This window comes from Ostrinia nubilalis, chromosome 21 (genome assembly GCF_963855985.1).
Source record: "Ostrinia nubilalis chromosome 21, ilOstNubi1.1, whole genome shotgun sequence".
NCBI lineage: Eukaryota > Metazoa > Arthropoda > Insecta > Lepidoptera > Crambidae > Ostrinia > Ostrinia nubilalis.
Genome location: NC_087108.1, coordinates 8,742,272 through 8,763,575, shown reverse-complemented (window position 1 = coordinate 8,763,575; position 21,304 = coordinate 8,742,272). Strand labels below are relative to the sequence as shown.

General features: G+C 36.3%; 2 protein-coding genes across 2 annotated transcripts in view; both read right to left on the bottom strand.

Moving 5' to 3' along the window:
* The window catches only part of LOC135082466 (LIM/homeobox protein Lhx5), a 369,539-nt gene that overhangs the window by 91,811 nt on the left and 256,424 nt on the right, over positions 1-21,304 (bottom strand). The gene's annotated exons all lie outside the window — the stretch shown is intronic.
* On the bottom strand, positions 8-16,481 carry LOC135082467 (uncharacterized). The gene is made up of 3 exons (XM_063977262.1): positions 16,367-16,481; positions 2,441-2,544; positions 8-221 (listed from the first exon to the last, which is right to left on the bottom strand). Exons 1-3 carry the CDS (start codon positions 16,412-16,414, stop codon positions 8-10), a joined length of 366 nt encoding a protein of 121 aa, XP_063833332.1. The 5' UTR covers positions 16,415-16,481.

The window sequence follows — 21,304 nt, the reverse complement described above, 5'->3', positions numbered from 1 at the left end:
GGGGCTGTCAGTCACGTACCTTAATAGACGCGTTACATTGGCAAGGGCCCTGCAGGTAGCCAGGGCTCAGGAGGACGGTGGTGGCCCCCGACCGGCTGGAGACCATTCCGTTGGGGGTCGCGCTGCCGTTGGGGCTGCCCCACCCCGCTTTGGGGGCGTAGTCTAGGCTGTGGGGCGGTGTGATTGAGATCGTTGGGCTGTCAGTCACGTTCACTTTGAACCTGGGGACAGAAGGTTATGGCTCAAACATCACAGTCTTCAAACGTTATTGGCGAAACCAGTGAGCTTCAAATACTGTTGAGGGCATTTGGCATTATAACCAGTTTCTAGTGAAGAATTAAGCTACCTATCTACCTATTTTTTTCAGATTTTTGTGATGGCTAGAAATATCCCATTATCATTACTTTTTTAATTTCCCCTAATGGGGTGTGATCCCGCAACTAACCATAGCGTAAGCTTAAGTAGGTAATAAATAATTACATATTCATGAATAGGTACTTAGGTAAGTAGGTACCTTATCACCATTATTTTATCATAAATAAAAAAATCTGCATAGACTGCATCCCACTTAACATCAGGTGCGATTGTGGTCAAATACCTGCCTTGTTATGCATAAAAAAAACAATTAAGTAGGTACAATGGAAACTGATTTTTTTAAATCTATAGCTGCTACTGCAGCCTACAGTCTGGTATACTTTAATGACGGCAAGCAGCTTATAACGGGACTATTCCCACTTCTTGTTCCCAACTTCCCACCGCTGCAACTCCTGTCTAGCCAGGATCTACAGCTTGACCGCCAATAAAAAAAAACCAACCAGTGAAGGTCAAGTTTGTCCCGGGGGAAGCAGCTTTTAATATAAAAGTACCTCATACCAGTTAATTAATGCTATGTAAGTTATGTTGGTTAAGTGGACACATACGGAAGACCACAATTACAAGACGTTGACCGAAGACCGAAATTCTCGTGAATTAATCTTCCATGAAATATTGATACACTTGAATTTAGATTTTTATAAGTCCTATTGTTTTTGTAATCATGCAGTAACACTTACTTTCTATTATTTTTATAACGATTGTAGTAAAACAGAACTAAGCAAAACCAGAACCTTGTTCACTTGACGTAACACTGCTTTATTTATAACAGACTTTGTTTCATAAAACACATTGTTTACGTTCTATTACAACGAGAAATTTTCTTACTATGTAGCTATGACCTTATTTGACTGACGGTAATTGTTTACGCATAGTGTTTGTTTTCTACCGTCAATTCTATAGATTTATATTTTTATTGTAGATTTGTTTAAAAGTTGTCAACTTTAAATTAATAAATGCAAAATTTTGAGTGATGGTTGATTGACAACATTTTTAAATATTTAGGTATATAACTTTGTGGCTTGCAGTAACAAAGAATAAATTATATAAAGATAACATTAGGTACCTAACTACTAACATTGTGTCAAAGATGTATATAAAATCCATTGTGTGAAGTTGTAAGAAAAATACTTTATATTTTTAGGTGTCTTAAAACAATGAACTGACTCCCTATGCAATGTGATAAGTTCGTATTTAACGATAAAACTTATTTAGTTTCTCTGTGAAACATTTTGTTTTTGAGTTTAATTAACAACGGATTATACAGCGCGACTAACGGAAACTTTCAAGAACTAAAATCGACATATTTTTAACGAAGGAATGCGTTTGACGTACTTAATCTCACTCTACGCCCCGAGTGCTGTACTAGTTTAGGACATGGAGTACAAACATAAGCCAAGTTGATTCTTTTGTAAGGAAACAAAAAAGTTGCTTACAGCTTAGCCTTACTTTGGGTGGCTTTCATAACTCGGTGGCTTGGCGAAGAGAGGGTACGTGTCACTCAGCCCCAAGCTCTTGGGTCTCGTATCGTGCTTAAAGCGGGTTCTATGGGACTTCTCGTAGAGGTGTTCGGAGGTGTGATGCCTCTTCGAGAGGTCGTATAGGACCCGCTTTATCGGACGTGGGGTAAAAACAAAGCCAAGTTTATACTTTTGTAAGAAAACAAAAAAGTTGCTTACAGCTAGCCTTACTTTGGGTGGCTTTCATAACTCGGTGGCTTGGCGAAGAGAGGGTACGTGTCACTCAGCCCCAAGCTCTTGGGTCTCGTATCGTGCTTAAAGCGGGTTCTATGGGACCTCTCGTAGAGGTGTTCGGAGGTGTGATACCTCTTCGAGAGGTCGTATAGGACCCGCTTTATCGGACGTGGGGTAAAAACAAAGCCAAGTTTATACTTTTGTAAGAAAACAAAAAAGTTGCTTACAGCTAGCCTTACTTTGGGTGGCTTTCATAACTCGGTGGCTTGGCGAAGAGAGGGTACGTGTCACTCAGCCCCAAGCTCTTGGGTCTCGTATCGTGCTTAAAGCGAGTTCTATGGGACCTCTCGTAGAGGTGTTCGGAGGTATGGTACCTCTGCAGCGTGCGAGGCTTGCCCTTCCCGCTAGGTGGCGTCTGTGTGCATTGGTCCACCCGGTTCGACTCTTCCACGCTTGTCACGAAGCTCGCCTCGGATATCTGGAAAGAAAAAGAATTACATAAGCTATGTATGTAGTTGTACCTCCTAGTTGTAGGTACTCATGTACCTACTATAGTGGTAGTTGTGTGGTTCGGGAAGAGTAGAATGGGACCATGCACCTCCACTTTTTCCCTGTTTATCGTAAAAGAAGACTAAAGCACCAGTATGCGAACATAATCAGGCTTCTTTCTACTCGTAGCCAAGGTGGTAAATTAGAGAGGGCTATGATAATATGCTTCGATAGCACTAAATGACTGATGATTTGATGATGCCTTAAAGTTATAAGCTTCGCGTGGTTTGGAACTAGACAGAAGGCTCTGTGTGTGAGTAAAGTTTCTTTCTTAACTTCCTTTCTGCAATAGCCTAAGCATCTCAGATCTAAGGCGCCAGATTCCAGTTGTGGGCAAATATACCTACACTTCCACAATACGCGCATTGATTTACCTGGTAAACAAACGCAGGTAAAACAAATATTTTGCTGCACGTTTTTGATATTCAAGGTCCGGGAGTACCAAAGGGGGTCCATTAAAATAACACTTAATTTTTTTTTTTCGAAAATAGCAAATAACATAGTGATCAAAAAAAGATAGACTGATTTTTAAAAAATTTTGAAAAAAAATTAGGTTTTCTGACACTTAGAAAAATTTTGACGACTTTAGTATGGAGTTTAGACATAGCCGAATTTTCGAGCGTAATTTGTATGGAGCTGGGACTTGTAATATTTTTCGCTTTTCACTTAGTGTAGCAAGGGGGGTCTGAGAACATAGCCGAATTTTCGAAGGCATTTTGTATGGAGCCGAGACTTGTAAAAATTTTCGCAAATTGTTTACGCCGCGCGTCGTAATGCGATGGCTTAATTCGGATTTCCTCGTCTCCGGCGCTGCGGGATGAGCAGCCTCTTCGCCCTTACGTAACAAGGCGTAATCACCCACGCTCGCCTCCGCAGCTTCGGCTTGCTGGTCGCCTCCGGCGACCAGCCTCAGCCGCTCCAGCTCGCACGGGTGACTACGCCTTGTTACAGTGGGCGGAGGCTGCTCACCCTCCGCGCCTCCGGCTTTGGAATTACACTCTAGTATCGGGCAGATAAGTACCACGGCCAAAGGACCACGGCGAGTCGGGGTAAACGCAATTGGATAATGGTCTTTCATACATAGATTAATAGACTAGAAAACTGCAAATATCTCAGTAACGGTGCGTCGGATCGAAAAAATAATGGAATTTTGAACCCTCTTAAGAGCCCCGTCCGGCACCTAGGCCCATAATATTCCGACCTCAAAAAACGGTCAAGTGTGAGTCGGACATAAATTTGCGAAAATTTTACTAGTCTCGGCTCCATACAAAATGCCTTTGAAAATTCGGCTATGTTCTCAGACCCCCCTTGCTACACTAAGTGAAAGCGAAAAATATTACAAGTCCCAGCTCCATACAAAACACGATCAAAAATTCGGCTAAGTCTAAACTCCATACTAAAGCCGTCGAAATTTTTCTAAGTGTCGGCGCCATACAAATTACGCTCGAAAATTCGGCTATGTCTCGGACCCCCTTTGCTATACCCTAACCATATTCAATGAACACTGTATCTGTTTATTTACCAGGTACACAACACAAGCTTTCCTTAAGTTTGGGGCAGTGTAAATGTGCATGGATATTTATTTATTTACTTAATAAAACTTGTTAGAAGATCTTTTGTTGCAAAACGCGTCTTACCGAAATTAGTTAACGCCATTCAATAGGTATCCGCCTCAGCTAATTGGGAATGCTTATGACCGTTAGTCTGTCCAGTTAGATATTTTGAAAAAATCGAACTGCCTAAGGCGGGAATTGAACCCACGCCCTTCCGCTTGCCGGGCGACTGCTCTTCTAACTGAGAGACCAGTGTTTTGAGTTTGAGATGCAACTCTTAACGCTAAAATTAAATAACTATGTCCAGTTAATAAATATTTTACTAAAATATGGCAATAAATAGTATGAACTCTCGCCCATGACATTGTCAAAGCGAGCGTGGGAAATACACCAACAGCGGCAATTTAACTGATTGAGGCATCATTGACATTGGCCACCGTCATGACTGATGGCTTATCAGTAATCATACGTTATGGATAAATCATAACGGACATGTGTAGACTGGTTATTATCCAGTTGACTGCACTTTTTACGAGAAACAACTACACACACCACAATCTAGGTACAGAGTACGTATCTTGCTAAGTTTAACGTACTCAAGTGCCGTTAAATGACAATAAAATTAAAAAATTCGTTGTCTTTTGTTAAAATTAATTATTTTCTGCAGATTTGTTTAAAAATCTCTAATTACAGCTTTTTGTAAGAATAAAGAAGACATTAAGTAGGTACCTACTTAAGTACATATTTTCGTTGTATCGTAGATATTAGATCCACTGTTTTAGCCTTTCTGGTCTTCCTAATCTCACACAATAAAAACAAACACCCCTTTTAATTTGGATTGGACGGAGAATAGAACCCAGCTTCTTGTCTTCGACTACCTATGTCCTTTCCATCAATCTTAATCCTAGTACCAATAATGTTTATGAATGGATTTTTCCAGTCACGTGCGATGATCGAATATTTGTTTAAAACGCTCCTACGTTTTAAACAAATATTATTGAGTACTTTACAAAAAACTCAAGTTTTTAACTTAAATTGTGACATGACTAACTACTCAACAAGTTTTTATTATGTCTAGTAGGTATAGTCAGCGTCAAATAATTCGTGACACCCAAAGTGGCCAAAATGTTCGCACAACTTTATTCCAATTGTAACAAAGACGTGTTGCGAACTTTTTGGCTACTTTGGGCGTTACGATTACGAACTATTTGACGCTGACTGTACATGCGTATTATTATAGTAGAACAGTAAACTATTTAAATAACAAACACCTATTTGATATTATGAATCACTTCACAGTCACTCTGTATATTTGTTATAGCGATTACTGAATGTAATCTTCTACTAAATGCGAACATTATTCACACACAACCTTATTGTCATTGTTGTTAGGATTTTGCATTTAATATAAATCTCAGACATCATTTACAGTTTGCAAAAATATTGCTTCAAGTGGGAAATGGGAATTGATGAACCTCCGACTCTTAGCTTGCCGGCCGACTGCGCCACTGAGCTGTGGCTGAGCCTTCCATTGACCATTCCGTTGAAAAAACTTTAAATGGGCGACGAAAGTTAATTATAAAACGAAAAGATATGTAAATGTTAGTATGTACCTACTATCGGCAACAGTGTTAACTACCCATTGCTAGTCATGTCGTCTCCCTACTATCGCAAAAAATCACCATTTGATGACAGCGAGAGCAAAAACGGAAATGGATAGTTAACACTGTGACCGTGTGTACCTACTTAAAATTATGTTATTTTTATATTAGCTTTTTTGGAAAAAAATCCCATAGAAACATTATGTGTCACTGCTAAAGGAATGGAATCACGGAATCGCTATACGTGTCTAATTAAGCATTTTGAAAGAACTTAGTGTTTTACACATAAATTGCAATTAACACCTTAGGTTTGAGAATGACTACTTTGTTAGGTAGATTCATTACATTATACCTAGTTAGGTAGGTAGGTACATAGCGTAGAAGGTTGTAGTTATTTTTCTGACAAAATAAACTTACCTAACGTGCTTAGGTCAAAACTATCATTTGCTTAAAAACCCAACAATATCTAGTCAGTTAACCTTACAAAATTTTACAATAACTATTTCACATATTTTATTGTTATTTCCTTGTTATCATCATAATAGTTAACTATTAAATTACCTAATTACAAAATATTTTTTTACGTTGCGCAGTCGTATTATAAAAGTTGTTTGATTAAAGCCTGAAATTGTTGTGAAAATACAAATACCACAGAAACTATTAAATTCTCGGAAGGTATTGTTCCGACAGTTCAAATATTTGTAGTTGTTATGAGTAATTTTTATCAGATTACATTAGTAAACCCAGTCCACAGTCAAAACAAAAATATTTAATTTTAATATAGCCAAATAACACAGAACTAGCACGCAGGTAAATGAAGGCCTACCTGAAAGTTTCACTGGAAAAATATTTGCACTTTTCCGCGCTTATACGAAGCTGCAGTGCGCACAGAAGAAGTCAATTGATTAGCGATGCGATCTGTCATGTAAACTACGCGAAACGTCAAATATTACAATCCGTCTGCTCGTCTGCCATCTAGGTATCACATAAAAAAATTACACGAGTTTACTACAATACGCGCCTTTTTCGGATGATTACACACCAACAACTGCCAGTTGTCACGCTCACAACACAATGTTTTATTAATTTAGTTAACGTATTTACTTTTATGATATTTAAACTGTAGTAAGTTTGCGTTAACTACAACTAGTAGGTACATCACAAGGTGCTCGTGTAAATAGGTAAATAATGCAACCTCAAACGTTTATTTGAGTACTTCTAAATTAAACACCATCCACTTCGCAATCATCTCGAACAATTGTCTAAAGTAATTTTCCGTAAGTACTTTGCAAGAATATTGCAGATTACTCACTCCGATTCTTCAGAAACCACTTCGTTTTCATAAACGCTTCAGAAAATAATAATTATTAATGCCGCGAAAAAATTTACGTCATTACTAGACGCTCTGACTGAACCTTTTACCTTTTTTAAAACTTGCACAGAATATTGTACACCTATGTACTTATTTATTTCTGTGCGCTTAAAATGAAGAATTAGTCCTGAAAAAAATAATTAAAATGTAGTCTGTTTGATTAAAGCCTGAAATTGTTGTGAAAATACAAATACTTAAAATGTACCACAGAAACTAACAAATTCTCGGAAAGTACCTATTGTTTGCACAGTTCAAATATTTGTGATTGTTAAAGTATTTTTATCAGATTACATTACTAAACACAGTAAAAACATACTGCTGTGCCTAATTAGTTCTGAAAAAAAAAATCGAACCCTTTGACCCTTTGTCGTAATTAAAAAATGCGTTCATCTTTTGTTTAGATGGAAGTCACGTGACTAGCGGAGGCTGCTGTCAAACAGCGATAATGAAACGAATAAATGGATTACTAATGTTTGGCCAAAAAATGTTTCCCAAATTATCACATCGCAAACAACGTTTCCCAAATTTTCATTTGGCAAATTCTCATTTGGCAAAACAACTTATTGCAAACTTTTAATTCGCAAATGTCGTTTTTGGCATATTATTGTTTAGCAAATTATTGTTTGGCAAAATATGTTTTGCCAAATGTTTCATTTGGCAAAAATATTTCACGATAAACTATTTACAAAATAATTTGATTGTCGCATAGAATGGACTACAAATTAGCTTGTGGTTATTATTTTCTTTAGTGGGTAGATAATATAAAATTTGTTCTAAATTAATTTTCATATTTCATTCTTTTTATCGAAATTTCCAAATGATTCATTAAACAATAGAGGTGATTCTAGCGCTCGGCGGCCGCTGCCGCGGCACGCTTCGCTCGCCTTCGCGCGTTAAGGGTCACTGTTCTAACCTAACCTAACCTACTATTTTCTGCGATACCTACTTTCTGCAACCATACTATTTTCTGCAATCTCTTTGTTTTACATAAAATTCTTATGAAAACCATGATCATCTATCTGCCTTATGCTTTGATTTGTGGGTAACGGTGGGTAAGTATGTGAAGTGTCAATTTGACCAAACAAATTATTTGGGATATAATATTTGGCAAAATAAAACATTTGCTATATAAACATTTGCCAAGTAAAATTTTGCCAAATGATAATTTGACCAAATGAATTAGTTGCGAAAAGTACAGTTGCTAAAAGTTCATTTGGGAAATGAAACTTTGGCGATAAGTTGTTTGCGAAGTGAAATTTGGCGAAAAGTAATTTGGCCAAACGGAAGGATACCCGAATAAATATTTAAACATCGTTTTACATTAATTCATTCGCGAGTTATCTATGGGCCAAGATTATTCATTGCAGTTATTTTCGTATTCAGCTAGTCACATAGTGGGAACCTGTTGGTATCGGTCTCATCTGTCTATTAACTGGTTTAGTCTCACCGAATTAATTGATACTTTACATTTCCAGTATTTATCGCCACAGTTATTAACTGGTTTATATTACCGTTTAAATAAAGCCTAGCTAGACTTAACTAGTTTTTATCTTATCCATTGCTTTATGCATAGCTAGAGATTTAAATATTTCAGCAATTTCAAGCAGACTTTAAACTGGACTTTGAAAAGCATTGAAACAGAACAACTTGGAGGGATTTTTTTCACAAATAAGTACCTAGTTACAGAAATTTTGAAAATTTTGCGTGTTGTAGACACACTTACATTACGAACACTATACGAAAAAACGCATGTTTGACACTTTGTTTGGCAAGGAAGTGGTGTGGTATTGGACACTTGACGATTGATAACGAGACTGGAGCGAAGAATGCAACTTATGAAACGCAGAATTATCTATTGTGTATTGTAGGTAGGTACTTTATGGATGGTATTTTATGGATCATCGAAGATGGAAATATCTATGTCTCTATACTATCCTATGTCTGGAAGAGATTGCTTCTTGGTGATAATGCAGCCTAAGTTGTGCTGTTTCTAACTTGTATTTCTATTATTTGTCAATTGTGTTTAATAAAAGTTGACAGATAGGTTCTGCATGTATTGTTTACTTTTCGAACGGATAGAGATTCAATCACACATAACATCATAGTTAATGTGTTTCCAAGTGGAAGTAGGCTAATCTGTAATAATTCTTAGATAAGCGGAAATTAAAGTTTATATTAAACGGCTACATCATAAAGTTATGGTGAAATGATAAACTTCTACAATAAGCTCTCACCTTGCCAACCAGTTTTGCCATATCATAGGAAAACCGCATTAAACAAAAATGGTTATAAGATTATGGTTAACTTCCCTAAGACATAATAATGTGCATAATGCACGTGCATATCGCGTTTATGTATTAAGTAACAGAGAAATTAGGTGTTGTTTTCAAGTGACTGTAAGATTTCATGAAATTAAATTATAGAAAAAAATTTAAACAACTTATTCAGTAGAAAAGAATAAACGTTACTAAGTATTTCTTACTTTGTGACTATACTGTTAGTAAACGATCAAGATTTTGCGCTTAAAATATGCCCATACGCATGACTTGCCCTCAGCGAGATTCGAACCTCATCTCGACACGACTGGACTCGCACCTATTTATTTATTGGTATAGTCCGGTAAATCCACCTGTCCGGTGGACTGTCAGTAAAACGACAAGTTAAAGTGAAATTTAACTGAAACCGCACAATTTATAGCTTTTATCGCTAAGCGATCATAGAAAATTCTCTCATAGTCATCTTATTTTTTACTGGACAGAAAATTACTCTTAGTAATGGGTGAAAAATTACTGTTGCCATTGTCAAGTTTTTATGTTCATCTTGTTGAGCTAAAAAAGACGCGATAGAAGAAAAAACACATGTAAAAATAGCTAACCAAAAAATTGATTACCGGTTTTTTCGCTCTAATAGTGTACCATTAGTTCGTTTTCTATTTCTAAATTACAGTTGCCGCGAATACTCGCTATTATTCGGTATTCGGCATTACTCGACATTTTTTTGATATTCGTCGAATACCGAATAATAGCTAGTATTATTCGGCATTCGGCGAATAGTCGTCTAAAATAAACTTTTAGTGAACAAAAAAACTAATGAGTTAAAAACAATCATATTTTTATTATTTCCCTAATAAAACAATGTACCTGTGCCTATCATATTCATGAAATTAAATTAGTTAGGCTTTTTAATTAATATTTTAAATCCAACAGAGGCAGATTGTGGTGCAAAAAAACATTTTTTTCTGCACGTTCGGGAGCAAGTCGGTTTCGTTTTTCCTCGTAAATAAACCTGCCTCGGAAAATAGTCTTTCTGAATAAACAGAGCTTGCTGGTGTGATTAAGTATCGTTTAGCAAGCTTACTTAATAAAGGAAATCTATTCTTATTGGTACTCAAAGTCCACCATTCATATGGGTTTATTTTTCTGTCAGCCTTTGCTAATGCGATGTAGTGTAACCTCTATACAGGGTGGAAACGATAAGTGATCTCATTCGATTATTTCTAAATTATACCAGATATAAAAAAACTAGTTATTGATCCTGAAAGTGCTTCATGAGATCTATCAAACGGTATCGATTGTAGGTTACAGAATAAACTGGATCTATCCGAAAATTCATTTATTGCACATAATGGATACATTGTATATTGTTAGGTTCCATACATTTGGTTAAGCCACGTAATATTAAAAACTACACAAGATATCGTAAACCTGGTTACAGATCCTAAAAGTGCTTCATGAGCTCTATCCAACGGTACTAACAATAGGTTACAGAATAAACTGGATCTATCCAAAAAATCTATGTTTCCATCTTCCATAAATTTAGTACTACCACAATCAAGGCACTCATCTCTTGATAATATTATAGCAAGTAAGGATTAAAACTAATGTTTGCCATAACTAATTCTAGATAAGAATGCATAATTATGAGTTTATTTTAAGTTTATTATTTAATTAAAAGAAAAAACATTTCTAATATTGTGTGGTTGGCATACATTTATTATGGAAGCTGGAAACATTGAATTTTCGGATAGTTCCAGTTTATTTTGTAACCTTTTATTGGTACTGTTCGAAAGAGCTCGTGAAGCAAATTTAGAATCAGTAACCAGTTTTTCGATATCTTGTGTAGTTTAGAAATAATTTATTTATTTATTTTTATTTATTTTTTTATTTATTATTCAATCATCTTACAAGCTAACAGAATATATTCCAAAGCGCTTATAAGACTAATTGTACATTGTTATCATTATGCATGTCAATATAATAATAGTTAATTCAATGTCAATTTAATAATAATCAAGTCAATTAAATAAAACAATACATTTAAATCAAATTACCGAATGTCAATAGAACAATTAAATTTCAAATTACAAGTAAATTATGAAAATAATGTCATAATAAAGTAGTAAATTAATAATCAGTCAAATAAAATCAAAATAGAAACAATAAAATAATGTCAAATTGTCAATATGTATAAAAGTCATTAAGTTTAATCCAAAATTGATAATCAAGTGAGATCACTTATTGTTTCCACCCTGTAGATGATTCTTCAAAACATGCCTAAAATTTACTACATACTATGTAGGTATGTATAACATGAAACAGATTTCTTTAACTTTATTGTTTTCTTTTCTCACAACCTTAGAAGAAATAAGAAATAATTTTAATGTTTTTATGTCGAATAGTAATGTCGAGTTATTCGACTATTCGCCAAAGTGAATGGCGATTAATCGGTATTCGACTATTCGCTATAACCACTATTCGCGGCAACTCTATTCTAAATGTAACTACAGGTTTTTCGAATTCGTTTATTTTTTTATGGACCTTCTTTCCTAGAATCAGTAACGATAACCAGGTTTTAAATTTCGGAAGTTTTTTTTAAATGTTAAGATAATATTTACAAGATAGATTCAGAAACTTAAGAACAGGTATTGTTAGAATTTACAGATAAAGCTTTAAACAACTTCTAAACTTTTTTTTATCGTAAGGTGTTTCTTAATTACTAAGTAGGTACCTACTTAGATACTTAACTAATATAATGTCACTTGAGTTTTAAACTTCCGATACAAACTCACTGTTATAGGAACCCATCACCATTAGGTACATTCAAAAACCAAACTCAATGTATTTTGACCAATGCCTTGCCAAACCCACCTCTATCATTTTAAGTTATTCAGCAAACATTCACATTCAAGTCATAGTTTTATTTATTTCAAAAATATAAATAAAAGTAATCACTCAACACAATTTTACTTTTTTCAATTTTATTAACACTCCACACTGGCATGAAATAACTTGATAAAAAAATAAAACTTCGAAACCATAGATTCTGTCCTAGAATTTACCGCGCGAAAATTTGGCGGGAAAGTTGTGGACATCACTCGACGCGCTCTACCGCCGCAACCGGAAAATGGCGACTGATGCGGCATTACACGTTCGACCGTATAAAAGATCGCGCTTTGACTTCTATCTTCTATGCTTACGGCAAATCGTTACCCGTTTTGTAACAGTCATAATGTGGACTTTGTAGCCGGGTCGAAGCTCAATTTTTACCGAATGTTTTTTTGTTCATCTAAAATTGGTTTCTAGATCACCTTTGGGAAAACCAGTAGGTTCCTTGCTGTTTTTATGAAAGTTAATTAAAGTAATTAATAAAATAATCAATGTTGAGCTTAACTTACCAACTTGATTTTTTGCACATTGTTTTGTAGCAGGTCCTTCGTTATACAGGGTGGATCTAGCTTGAATTTAATTGCTTTCTTATCCTGTACTTATATTATAAACTGTGTTTGAAATTCCTTGATTTCGTTCGGGTTAATAACGTTTTGTTCTAGCACATTAAATGAAAAATAGTTAATACTTCGTGATAAAATTAGTTCTGTTTCTTAGTTACGCTTAATGAGGAGGTTAATTGGTACTAAACTTAAAAAAGATATAGTAGGTACGCGTTAAAAAAAGTGAGGCAACTTGAATGGATAAATTTTGTCATATTTTTTTAAACATAATGTCTTACTTTTTTTATAAACAAACATTTAAATGGCGGTTTACTGAACCATAACAAAACGTTGCATAAACTATACTCATTCCCAAGTGAAAATAGACTCGGCGGAAGCAACAATGTTTCAGTTACAGTTTCATAAACTTCTATAATTTTACACAATGCATCTAGAAAAGACAAAAAATATTTTTTCTGTCTGTTGAATTTTAATCTATTATTCTGAAATTCTTAGCTGTTTATTTAAAATCAATTTAATGGTTTTCAAAAAATTACCACTTGGATATTAATTAATTTGTCTTATAGGATACTGATTTTCAGTTAAATTGAATAAAAATTCTGCGCTTACCCTCACTCCATTTCACTGGAATTTTCCGAATGCACTCTACACCTTCAACACCTACCTACTCTGACTGCGTTGTTTATGAAACTAAAGCTAATTAACATTGGACCTAATATACGGTAGCGAATATTTGAGGATCGTAGGGCTGCCCTTAAAGGTTCTTCATTTATTTAAACTTGTGATTCTTAATAATTTTATTTTAGATTGTTTAGATTTTTTCAGATTACAATTTCCGAGCCGGAAGACGCAATGTCGCAAGCACGGATCCACCATTGTGGGCACTGTGGGCATGCCCACAACCCTAATTTGTTTGTTTTAATTATGATCTATTGATAAGATTGATAGGCTGATGATAAAAACGGCTGACTGATGAGCCTTTAAAAAATCGAGCGTGATGAGTACGAACTCACTCACGCACAGTGAGTGAGTTCCTACTCCAATCCAACTCTCACTTTGCTAAATTTTTGGTGGCTGTGCCCACAACCTTTTTTGAGGGCTGGATCCGCGCCTGATGTCGGCAGGCTTCCCACTAGGACCGACGATTTGGTGAAGGTCGCGGGAGGTGCCTGGAAACGGGCGGCGCAGGACCGCGCGTTTGTGGAAATCCTTGGGGGAGGCCATTGTCCAGCAGTGGACGTCATTCGGCTGAAATTAACGGATTTTGCGAAGTCTATGAAGAGCGATACCCATTAATGATATATCGACACGATTCCAAATTATAGCAGCCAAAATGAAACTAAGTCCATCCTGTATTTTGGGTAGAAACATTTGAACAAGGAATTAAGATCAATGCCACATACATTTTGAAAGTGCTCGCATGAGTGACAGATAGTTACAGAATCTGTAGCATTTTCAGGCCTTATCTGATAAGACAAGTCCGTTGGAAGGAGTTAGGAGTTCTACAGGTTCTACTTAATTAAGCAATACAATTTGGGAGATTACAACGTCGTCTAGCGGTCTAGAGATCTCTACATAAGTATTTAATTAACCTTTTCTTGACATGCTACTTATCATGATAAAAGCCTCTGTGATAAAAGATAAGCCTTTTTACACGGTGGGATACACATTATTGTTGTAAATTCCTTACTTTTTGTGAAAGTAAATATTTTTTCCTGCTTTCATTCTTTCTAGGCCTAGTATTACTAGCACTTTCTTACTTTATGTGCACTACACATAGGTTTGAAAATTGAACGGTCACAGACTTCTCTTTCGCCAGACCGTAGGTACCATTTAGAGCTAAGTGTTTCCACAGCAAACGATAAAAATATATTTGAAAACAGGGAAATATGTCAGCTTCACGTGACTGCAATTTTCTCTGTCAACCCTGGGTGGAACGTCGGAACCAATGTACCATGTAAATATTTGAGTTCAGATAGCATTGTAGGTAGGTACAGTTGTGTGCGGTGCAGACAGGTGCGACACAGTTTTTGAGCAAACCGAATTTTTCATCTTAATTGCTCTACGTGACCTACTTAAATGTTTACGGAAGACTCTTATCAATGATGACACATTTACTACTTTGTTGTTCGGTAATACAACTTCGATATCAATCTAATATTAGGTCGGTGTACCTACTGAAAGGTTCTACTAAACGTAAGATGGACCAAAAATGATGTCCTTCTGACACAATGCCCTAATTTGTATTCTGTGCCCGTACACTAAGATTGCAGTCTTTCGGTTAGAGTTTCGGTTTTCTTTTTTTATTATTTACTATATTTTGACGTTCATAAGTGCCACTTGTGGTTTAAACTGAATAAATATTTTTGATTTTGATTTTTTTTATTTAGAGCCTTCGACTTTCTTATTCCAGCTGTCCTGGGTTTGATTTTCAAGTAAGAAAAACAAATTGTATAATCTCTTGTTGTTCCCAGATAGAGTCAACCATTAAGTCTGGGTTTCACCCTTGGACGTGGTTAATTCGTCCAAGGTTTCACCATTTTACTTTAACTTTGACAAACGTCAAAAATCTGTCAAACTCCATACAAAAGACACCGTTATCGTTATAGTTACGGTCAAAGTTAGGTAGTGCATGTCAGCCTAAGTATGATTCTATGTTTTGAAGGGTAAGCCCTTCGTAACAGTCATGTCAGACGCCATGATGGATGAGTGTGCTGTCAGGTAAGTACTTACTTACCTACCAGTCGACGGATAGCGTCAATCGTCCTAATCATAAGGAAGTCCTGATTAATTTATAAGACCTCTGTTTGTAGGGTCAAACATAAGATATTTCATTTGAATAACTTTCTAACAGTCAGGTAAACTGTTAAGACCGATTCGAACTTGGCGACCACCGAAATCTAGAAGAATCACGGGGCCGACAAAACAAAATTGCAAAACTACCAAAAAATTTGAAATATTTAACAGGTTTTCTATAAATCGGTATACCTACCTAAGTAATTTGTTTATGAAATGTAACTTATAAACGACTACTATCAAATGGCTGTGCAAATGGTCATCATTACTCATTAGGTATTTCAATATGTGTACATACATGTGTAATCCATTTTTATTAAAATAAATTAATCGATTGCCAAATTTAATGTGAATTTGTTTCATTAACTATTTTGTAAATGATAAAAGTATATCGATAAATGCCACACCAAACACCCTGTATATCTGTGTAAATGCCTACCTACTACGTCACAACGGCTTTTCGTTTGTTTACTTTGTGAAAGCTAGGTAATTTGATTTTTTGCAATTTAATCAATTCTATGTGACGTGTTAGTGACTCTACCTAAGCGGGATAAGTTTTTCGAGTTTTTTTTAATTAAGATAAATAAATTAATATACCTATTAGTAAGTTTTAACGTTATATCAGTCGCTCTAATTGGTTTGTTTTTTTTAGTTTTATAAAAGTTACTAAATAAACAAAACAGTAGGTAATTTTCACTAACCTCACAATAGATTTGTTGCTTACAAATTTTCTTGGTGACTGTGGCCATTGTATTTTACAGTAACACTAAAACACGCACAAAATTGTTAATAATGATACATTAATCAACCACACGATTATTTACCTTAATAATAAGGGCAGATGTTTTTAAAATCGCAATTTAATCGCACAGAGGGACGGTGAGGACTAACGCTTTGGATGGTCTCCAATCACCAAAGTCAAGTCACTAATGTTACTATTATTATCTAAATGGATTGGTTGCGTTGAAATACATATTTGGACGCAATTTAAGATTTATGGCACTGGCCCTAAGGTGAGGTTTGGCCTGGCAATCGTCGTAGACGTTATAATTAATTAGTATGGACAGTTTTGTTTTACTGGCCGTTTGGTAGCGTTCTAATCATTTATCAATCGAAAGGTATAATTGGTTAGCTAAAGGTGTATTCATATTTCCAGATAGAACGAGCGTGCTATGTGCGTGAGGCTGCGTGACTGTGTGATAAGGCCTGCGCATACGCACATAAAAAACTTATGGCTCTTTGCAGTCTTTGCGGAGAAAACAAACCAGCGCGAGCTGCGCGACACGTTTATCTTGTATTAACCTATGTGAGTGTACCTTTTATGCATCATCAGTGGCATTTAGACATACTTAGTGCCACCCACCCCGTTAAAGGACGGGGTCCGGGTACCGGGGTCGATGAAACATTTTTCCCAACTGACCCGTTAACGGGGCGGGCGCGACGACCGGGGTGGATGGTATCGACTCCAATAATCATAAATAATAATGCTGGCTCTACTAACTTACCTAACAATAGTTAAGTAAGTATCAGTAGCAAGATAATTATTTAAAATGATACTCACATTGTCTGGTACTTCTAGCATGTTGGATGAATTGATGTTATCGAATCTTCAAAACCATGTTGTTGACTGAAAAAGAAAAAAATACAAACATTAAAATCACCATTCTCATCTCTTGTTCAGGATCAGGACACTGACTCCTGTTTATGTTAAAAGCCCTATCAGTCTTAATAAGAATACAGAAATAACTGACTTAACAGTTTTTGAACAAAACCGCCCGGAACTGATTTTAAGCTTCCATCCTGCAATATAAAAGCAGCCTTTTGTATTATTACCGTGCTTTTGTTTTTATTGTTGTGTAGCCGTAGGTAGGTACTTTTTGTATGCATTAGTCGACATTTCATAGTCTACTTGCGGATGTCCCAATAAACATTGATTGAATTTGATAACCATGGGATAAATCGTGCATGCAATCAATGGGGGAATACCTAGCTGGCTGAGAAGTCAAAAACATGAGATTTTTATTGGTTTGTTTTTTTAATACTTTAGGTATCAACTCATTGATTCACTCAACAATGATTAAGAAAAGCCTCTTCATTTTCCTCAAAGAGAACCGGTTTTTTATTTGTAGACATCTTTGTACAATAATGATAGCGTTATATGAATAACGTTACGAGGTATTTGTGAGCGCGCCGTAAAGTAAAAGCGTGAAACGGAACGGAAGACTTTTGACAACTTAAGATTTTTATGTTGGCAGTATGTAAAGTTTGACACGTCTGTGGTTTGACATTGACGTAAAACATCTGACTCGTTTGTTGATGTTTTTGTTGTGGGTGGATTTGGGGTTTGGGGTGAAGAAAAAGACTACAAAGCTTTAAGATAATTTACCGGTTCAGGATTTTTGTAAGTACAATTTACAAAGCATGATTTATATGTTATTTGTATGAATAACTGCATGATGTATTTCCATAACTTAAATACCTTCTAAACATTTCTTAATTTATCCTCATTTCTGTCTATATTTTAGAGTTTTATTTAATGTGGCTAGAGTTAGGATGTAGCAAAGGGGGCCGAGACATAGATGTCTCATGATTAATTAGTATCATCTTCATTCAATACACGTAGATAGTGTCAGTGGCGGCGTAGCATGGCTTGGCACCCGGGGCGGTCATCCCCCCCCCCCCCCCCCCCCCTCCATATATAGCTCGGGGCTATGGCACCCCAGAATGGTCAGGTCTGGTGCCCCCCAGGATTTTTGGGTTACCGACGCAGATGCGCCAGTGAGTACTAATCTGCGCGACTTTTGTCACCCCCTGATGCCTGGCACCCGGGGCGGACCGCCCCCCCCCCCCCCTTACGCCGCTACTGGATAGTGTTACTATAGCAATGATGTTTACTGTCCAATCTGGAAATCATTGGGGGAGTTCAGGGGAGTTAGGCGTACAGTAGTACCTATATATCCTGTGTCTAATCTAAACTGATGATGATTGATGAGTTTTAACAGTGAGTGGAATTACTTCCTTTTACTTTGTTGCTGTTTTAAAAGTAATTGTTTTTTTTAATGAGTTCTGCAACTTGGCAATCTTTGTCAACACATTAAGCCTTGAAAATGAGGTATCTTGATCCTTGTCTCGTCAGCAGAAGGAATTGCTATAAATCCCTTTTACCTGGTGTAAGTGATTGAATGAATGGATAAGAAGTACCTAAGTAGGTTCCTATTGCAAGCACATGTCATGCTCCTGCAGTGGAAGTTAATTGACCTGATGATGTAACACATTAAGGAAAAATGTGTAATTATAGATTAATCATGCCAATCCTAACTTTAGTAATGTTTGTTTACTAAATAAAGTTACCACATTTTTTTAAATTGAATTTTTAATGTAGGTATATGTGCAAATGGTGTGTTTGTTTAAATAAAATATATTTGTATTTGTAGTACTGACAGTACTAATGTTTGCGAAGGCAAGGAATCTTAAAATGTTGTAAGAAACTTTTAATATCAAGAATACCTTAATACTTATAATATTATGCCACAATTTTTTTTATGCAAGACAAGGCAGGTATTTGACCGCAATCACACCTGTTAAGTGAGATGCAGTGTAGGATGGTACATATCTGCCCTGTAAGTGCCTATTCACTTTCGCCTTGAAATGGCCCTTTAGTAACTTGCAAGTAAACTATAATTTATTTTGATGGCCTCTATTTCCTGAGACTATTCTTACCTCTGGTTTTCGCCACAGCAACTTAATTATGGTATATGGAATGGACCCTTAAAGTAATAATTATCATCATCATTTCAGAACTGAACATAGGCCAAAATAAATCCTAACTACACAGGTACCTCTAGTGACATCGAATTAAACTCATCGGAATTGCAATGAAGTGAATCAGACTCGCGAATATTAATTCAGAGAAAGAAGGAGCTCAACAAAACGAAGGACCAGTAGGTGACTAAGCCTAGGCGCAGACCACCGACTTTTAGTTGGCCGGTAGTTGGTTCGGGCTGTTAATCAGTATGATGGACATGTATGAAAATGCGCACATTACACCGATTTGGTATCGGCCGATTCTTCATACAAATTAAAATCGGGCCCAACTATCGGCTAACTAAAAGTCGGTGGTCTGCGCCTAGGCTAAGGTCCTATAAATAAACCTTTAAGACAAAAAGTACGCGGAGACAAAAGAGAATCAATGAAGAGATTCAATGTTTCGGATTACTGGCGTCACTAGGGCGTTAACATATAGAATAACATAACACCTGACCACATAGGTAAGCCTACACGGTAACGAAAGCGGCCCTGCGCCACTTTCTAAGTGTCTCCACGGCAAGAATCGAACTCAAGAACGATCTTCGGTCTGTCGCAATTTTGAAAAGGGCGTTCGTCTTTTGACCCTATTGGCACATCGTGCTCTGTCTCCGTAACTTTGCATTAACACGAGGATTTTGTTTTGTGGCTATGAACAATACTGTGTTCTAACATTGATTGTATAGTCCTAAACGTACCAAAGTTTGTTTAAAATAATTAATGGCTCACAATCTTTGATTTCGTCTCTCACCAAAGCTCTTCTTATGTTTCCGAGCATTAGAGCTCTCTTTTTCCAACTGCAACTGAGCCTTCCATGTATAAGCAAGCTTTTAATTGGTATTGCCTATTCTTCGCAGATCGAAGTTTGTCTCCAGAAGAAGGCAGAACTCAGGCCGTATATGGATCACACTTTATTGTACACCACAAGACAAGAAAAGAAAAGATAGAAATACTTTTACGAAAGATAGTGACCCCAATAATATACCCCCAAGATAGTGAACTCCTGCTATGTTCTTCTGATTAATTTCGTTGCGGGTCCAATGACAGTTTAACTTTCCCCCGGGACAAACTTGACCTTCATTGGTTGGGTTTTTGTGGCGGTCAAGGTGTAGATCCTGGCTACACAGGAGTTGCAGTGGTGGGAACGAGAGGTGGGAATAGTCCCGTTAGTGACCCCACTGAAACTTTAATGAAAGAAATCTTACCTCTCTTATGTCCATCATAAGAATCCTGTGTTAATGAAGCGATTTTGTAAGGAGGCACACGAGCACATGCTGACCCAGTTCAAAGACATTGGACATGAAATTATGCACAAGTATACAGGCAAAGTCGGCAATGCATATTAGTGACATCATTAGGTCTCACTGAATTTAGAACCCAAGGTAGGTACAGTCAGCGTCAAAGAGTTCGTGACTTCCAAACTCCAAAGTAGCCAAAAAGTTCGCAACACGTTTTTGTTATGATTGGAATAAAGTTAACAACTTTTTGGCTTCTGGGTGTCACAAACTATTTGGTGCTGACTGTAATGGTATTTGTATCTGTTATATTGAAAGTTGATTTATTGTTTGCTTACACTAGAAGGGTTAAGTATAGTGTCGGGAGATGTGAGGGGTTTTAAAAGCGTAATTGCAGCAATACTATTTTTATGGCGACGGCCAAGGTCTTGTTGTGGTCGGAACACCTAGGTAACGAACTAGGTTTTCAATAAGAGCAATAAATTACATTCTCATAATATGACTTTAAAATATTGTTACCTCAAAAGATAAGGTCCCTCCCTTTGTCTTATTAATTTGATATTCAGTGCCTTCTGATCGAAATCTATTAAAGATTTTAAA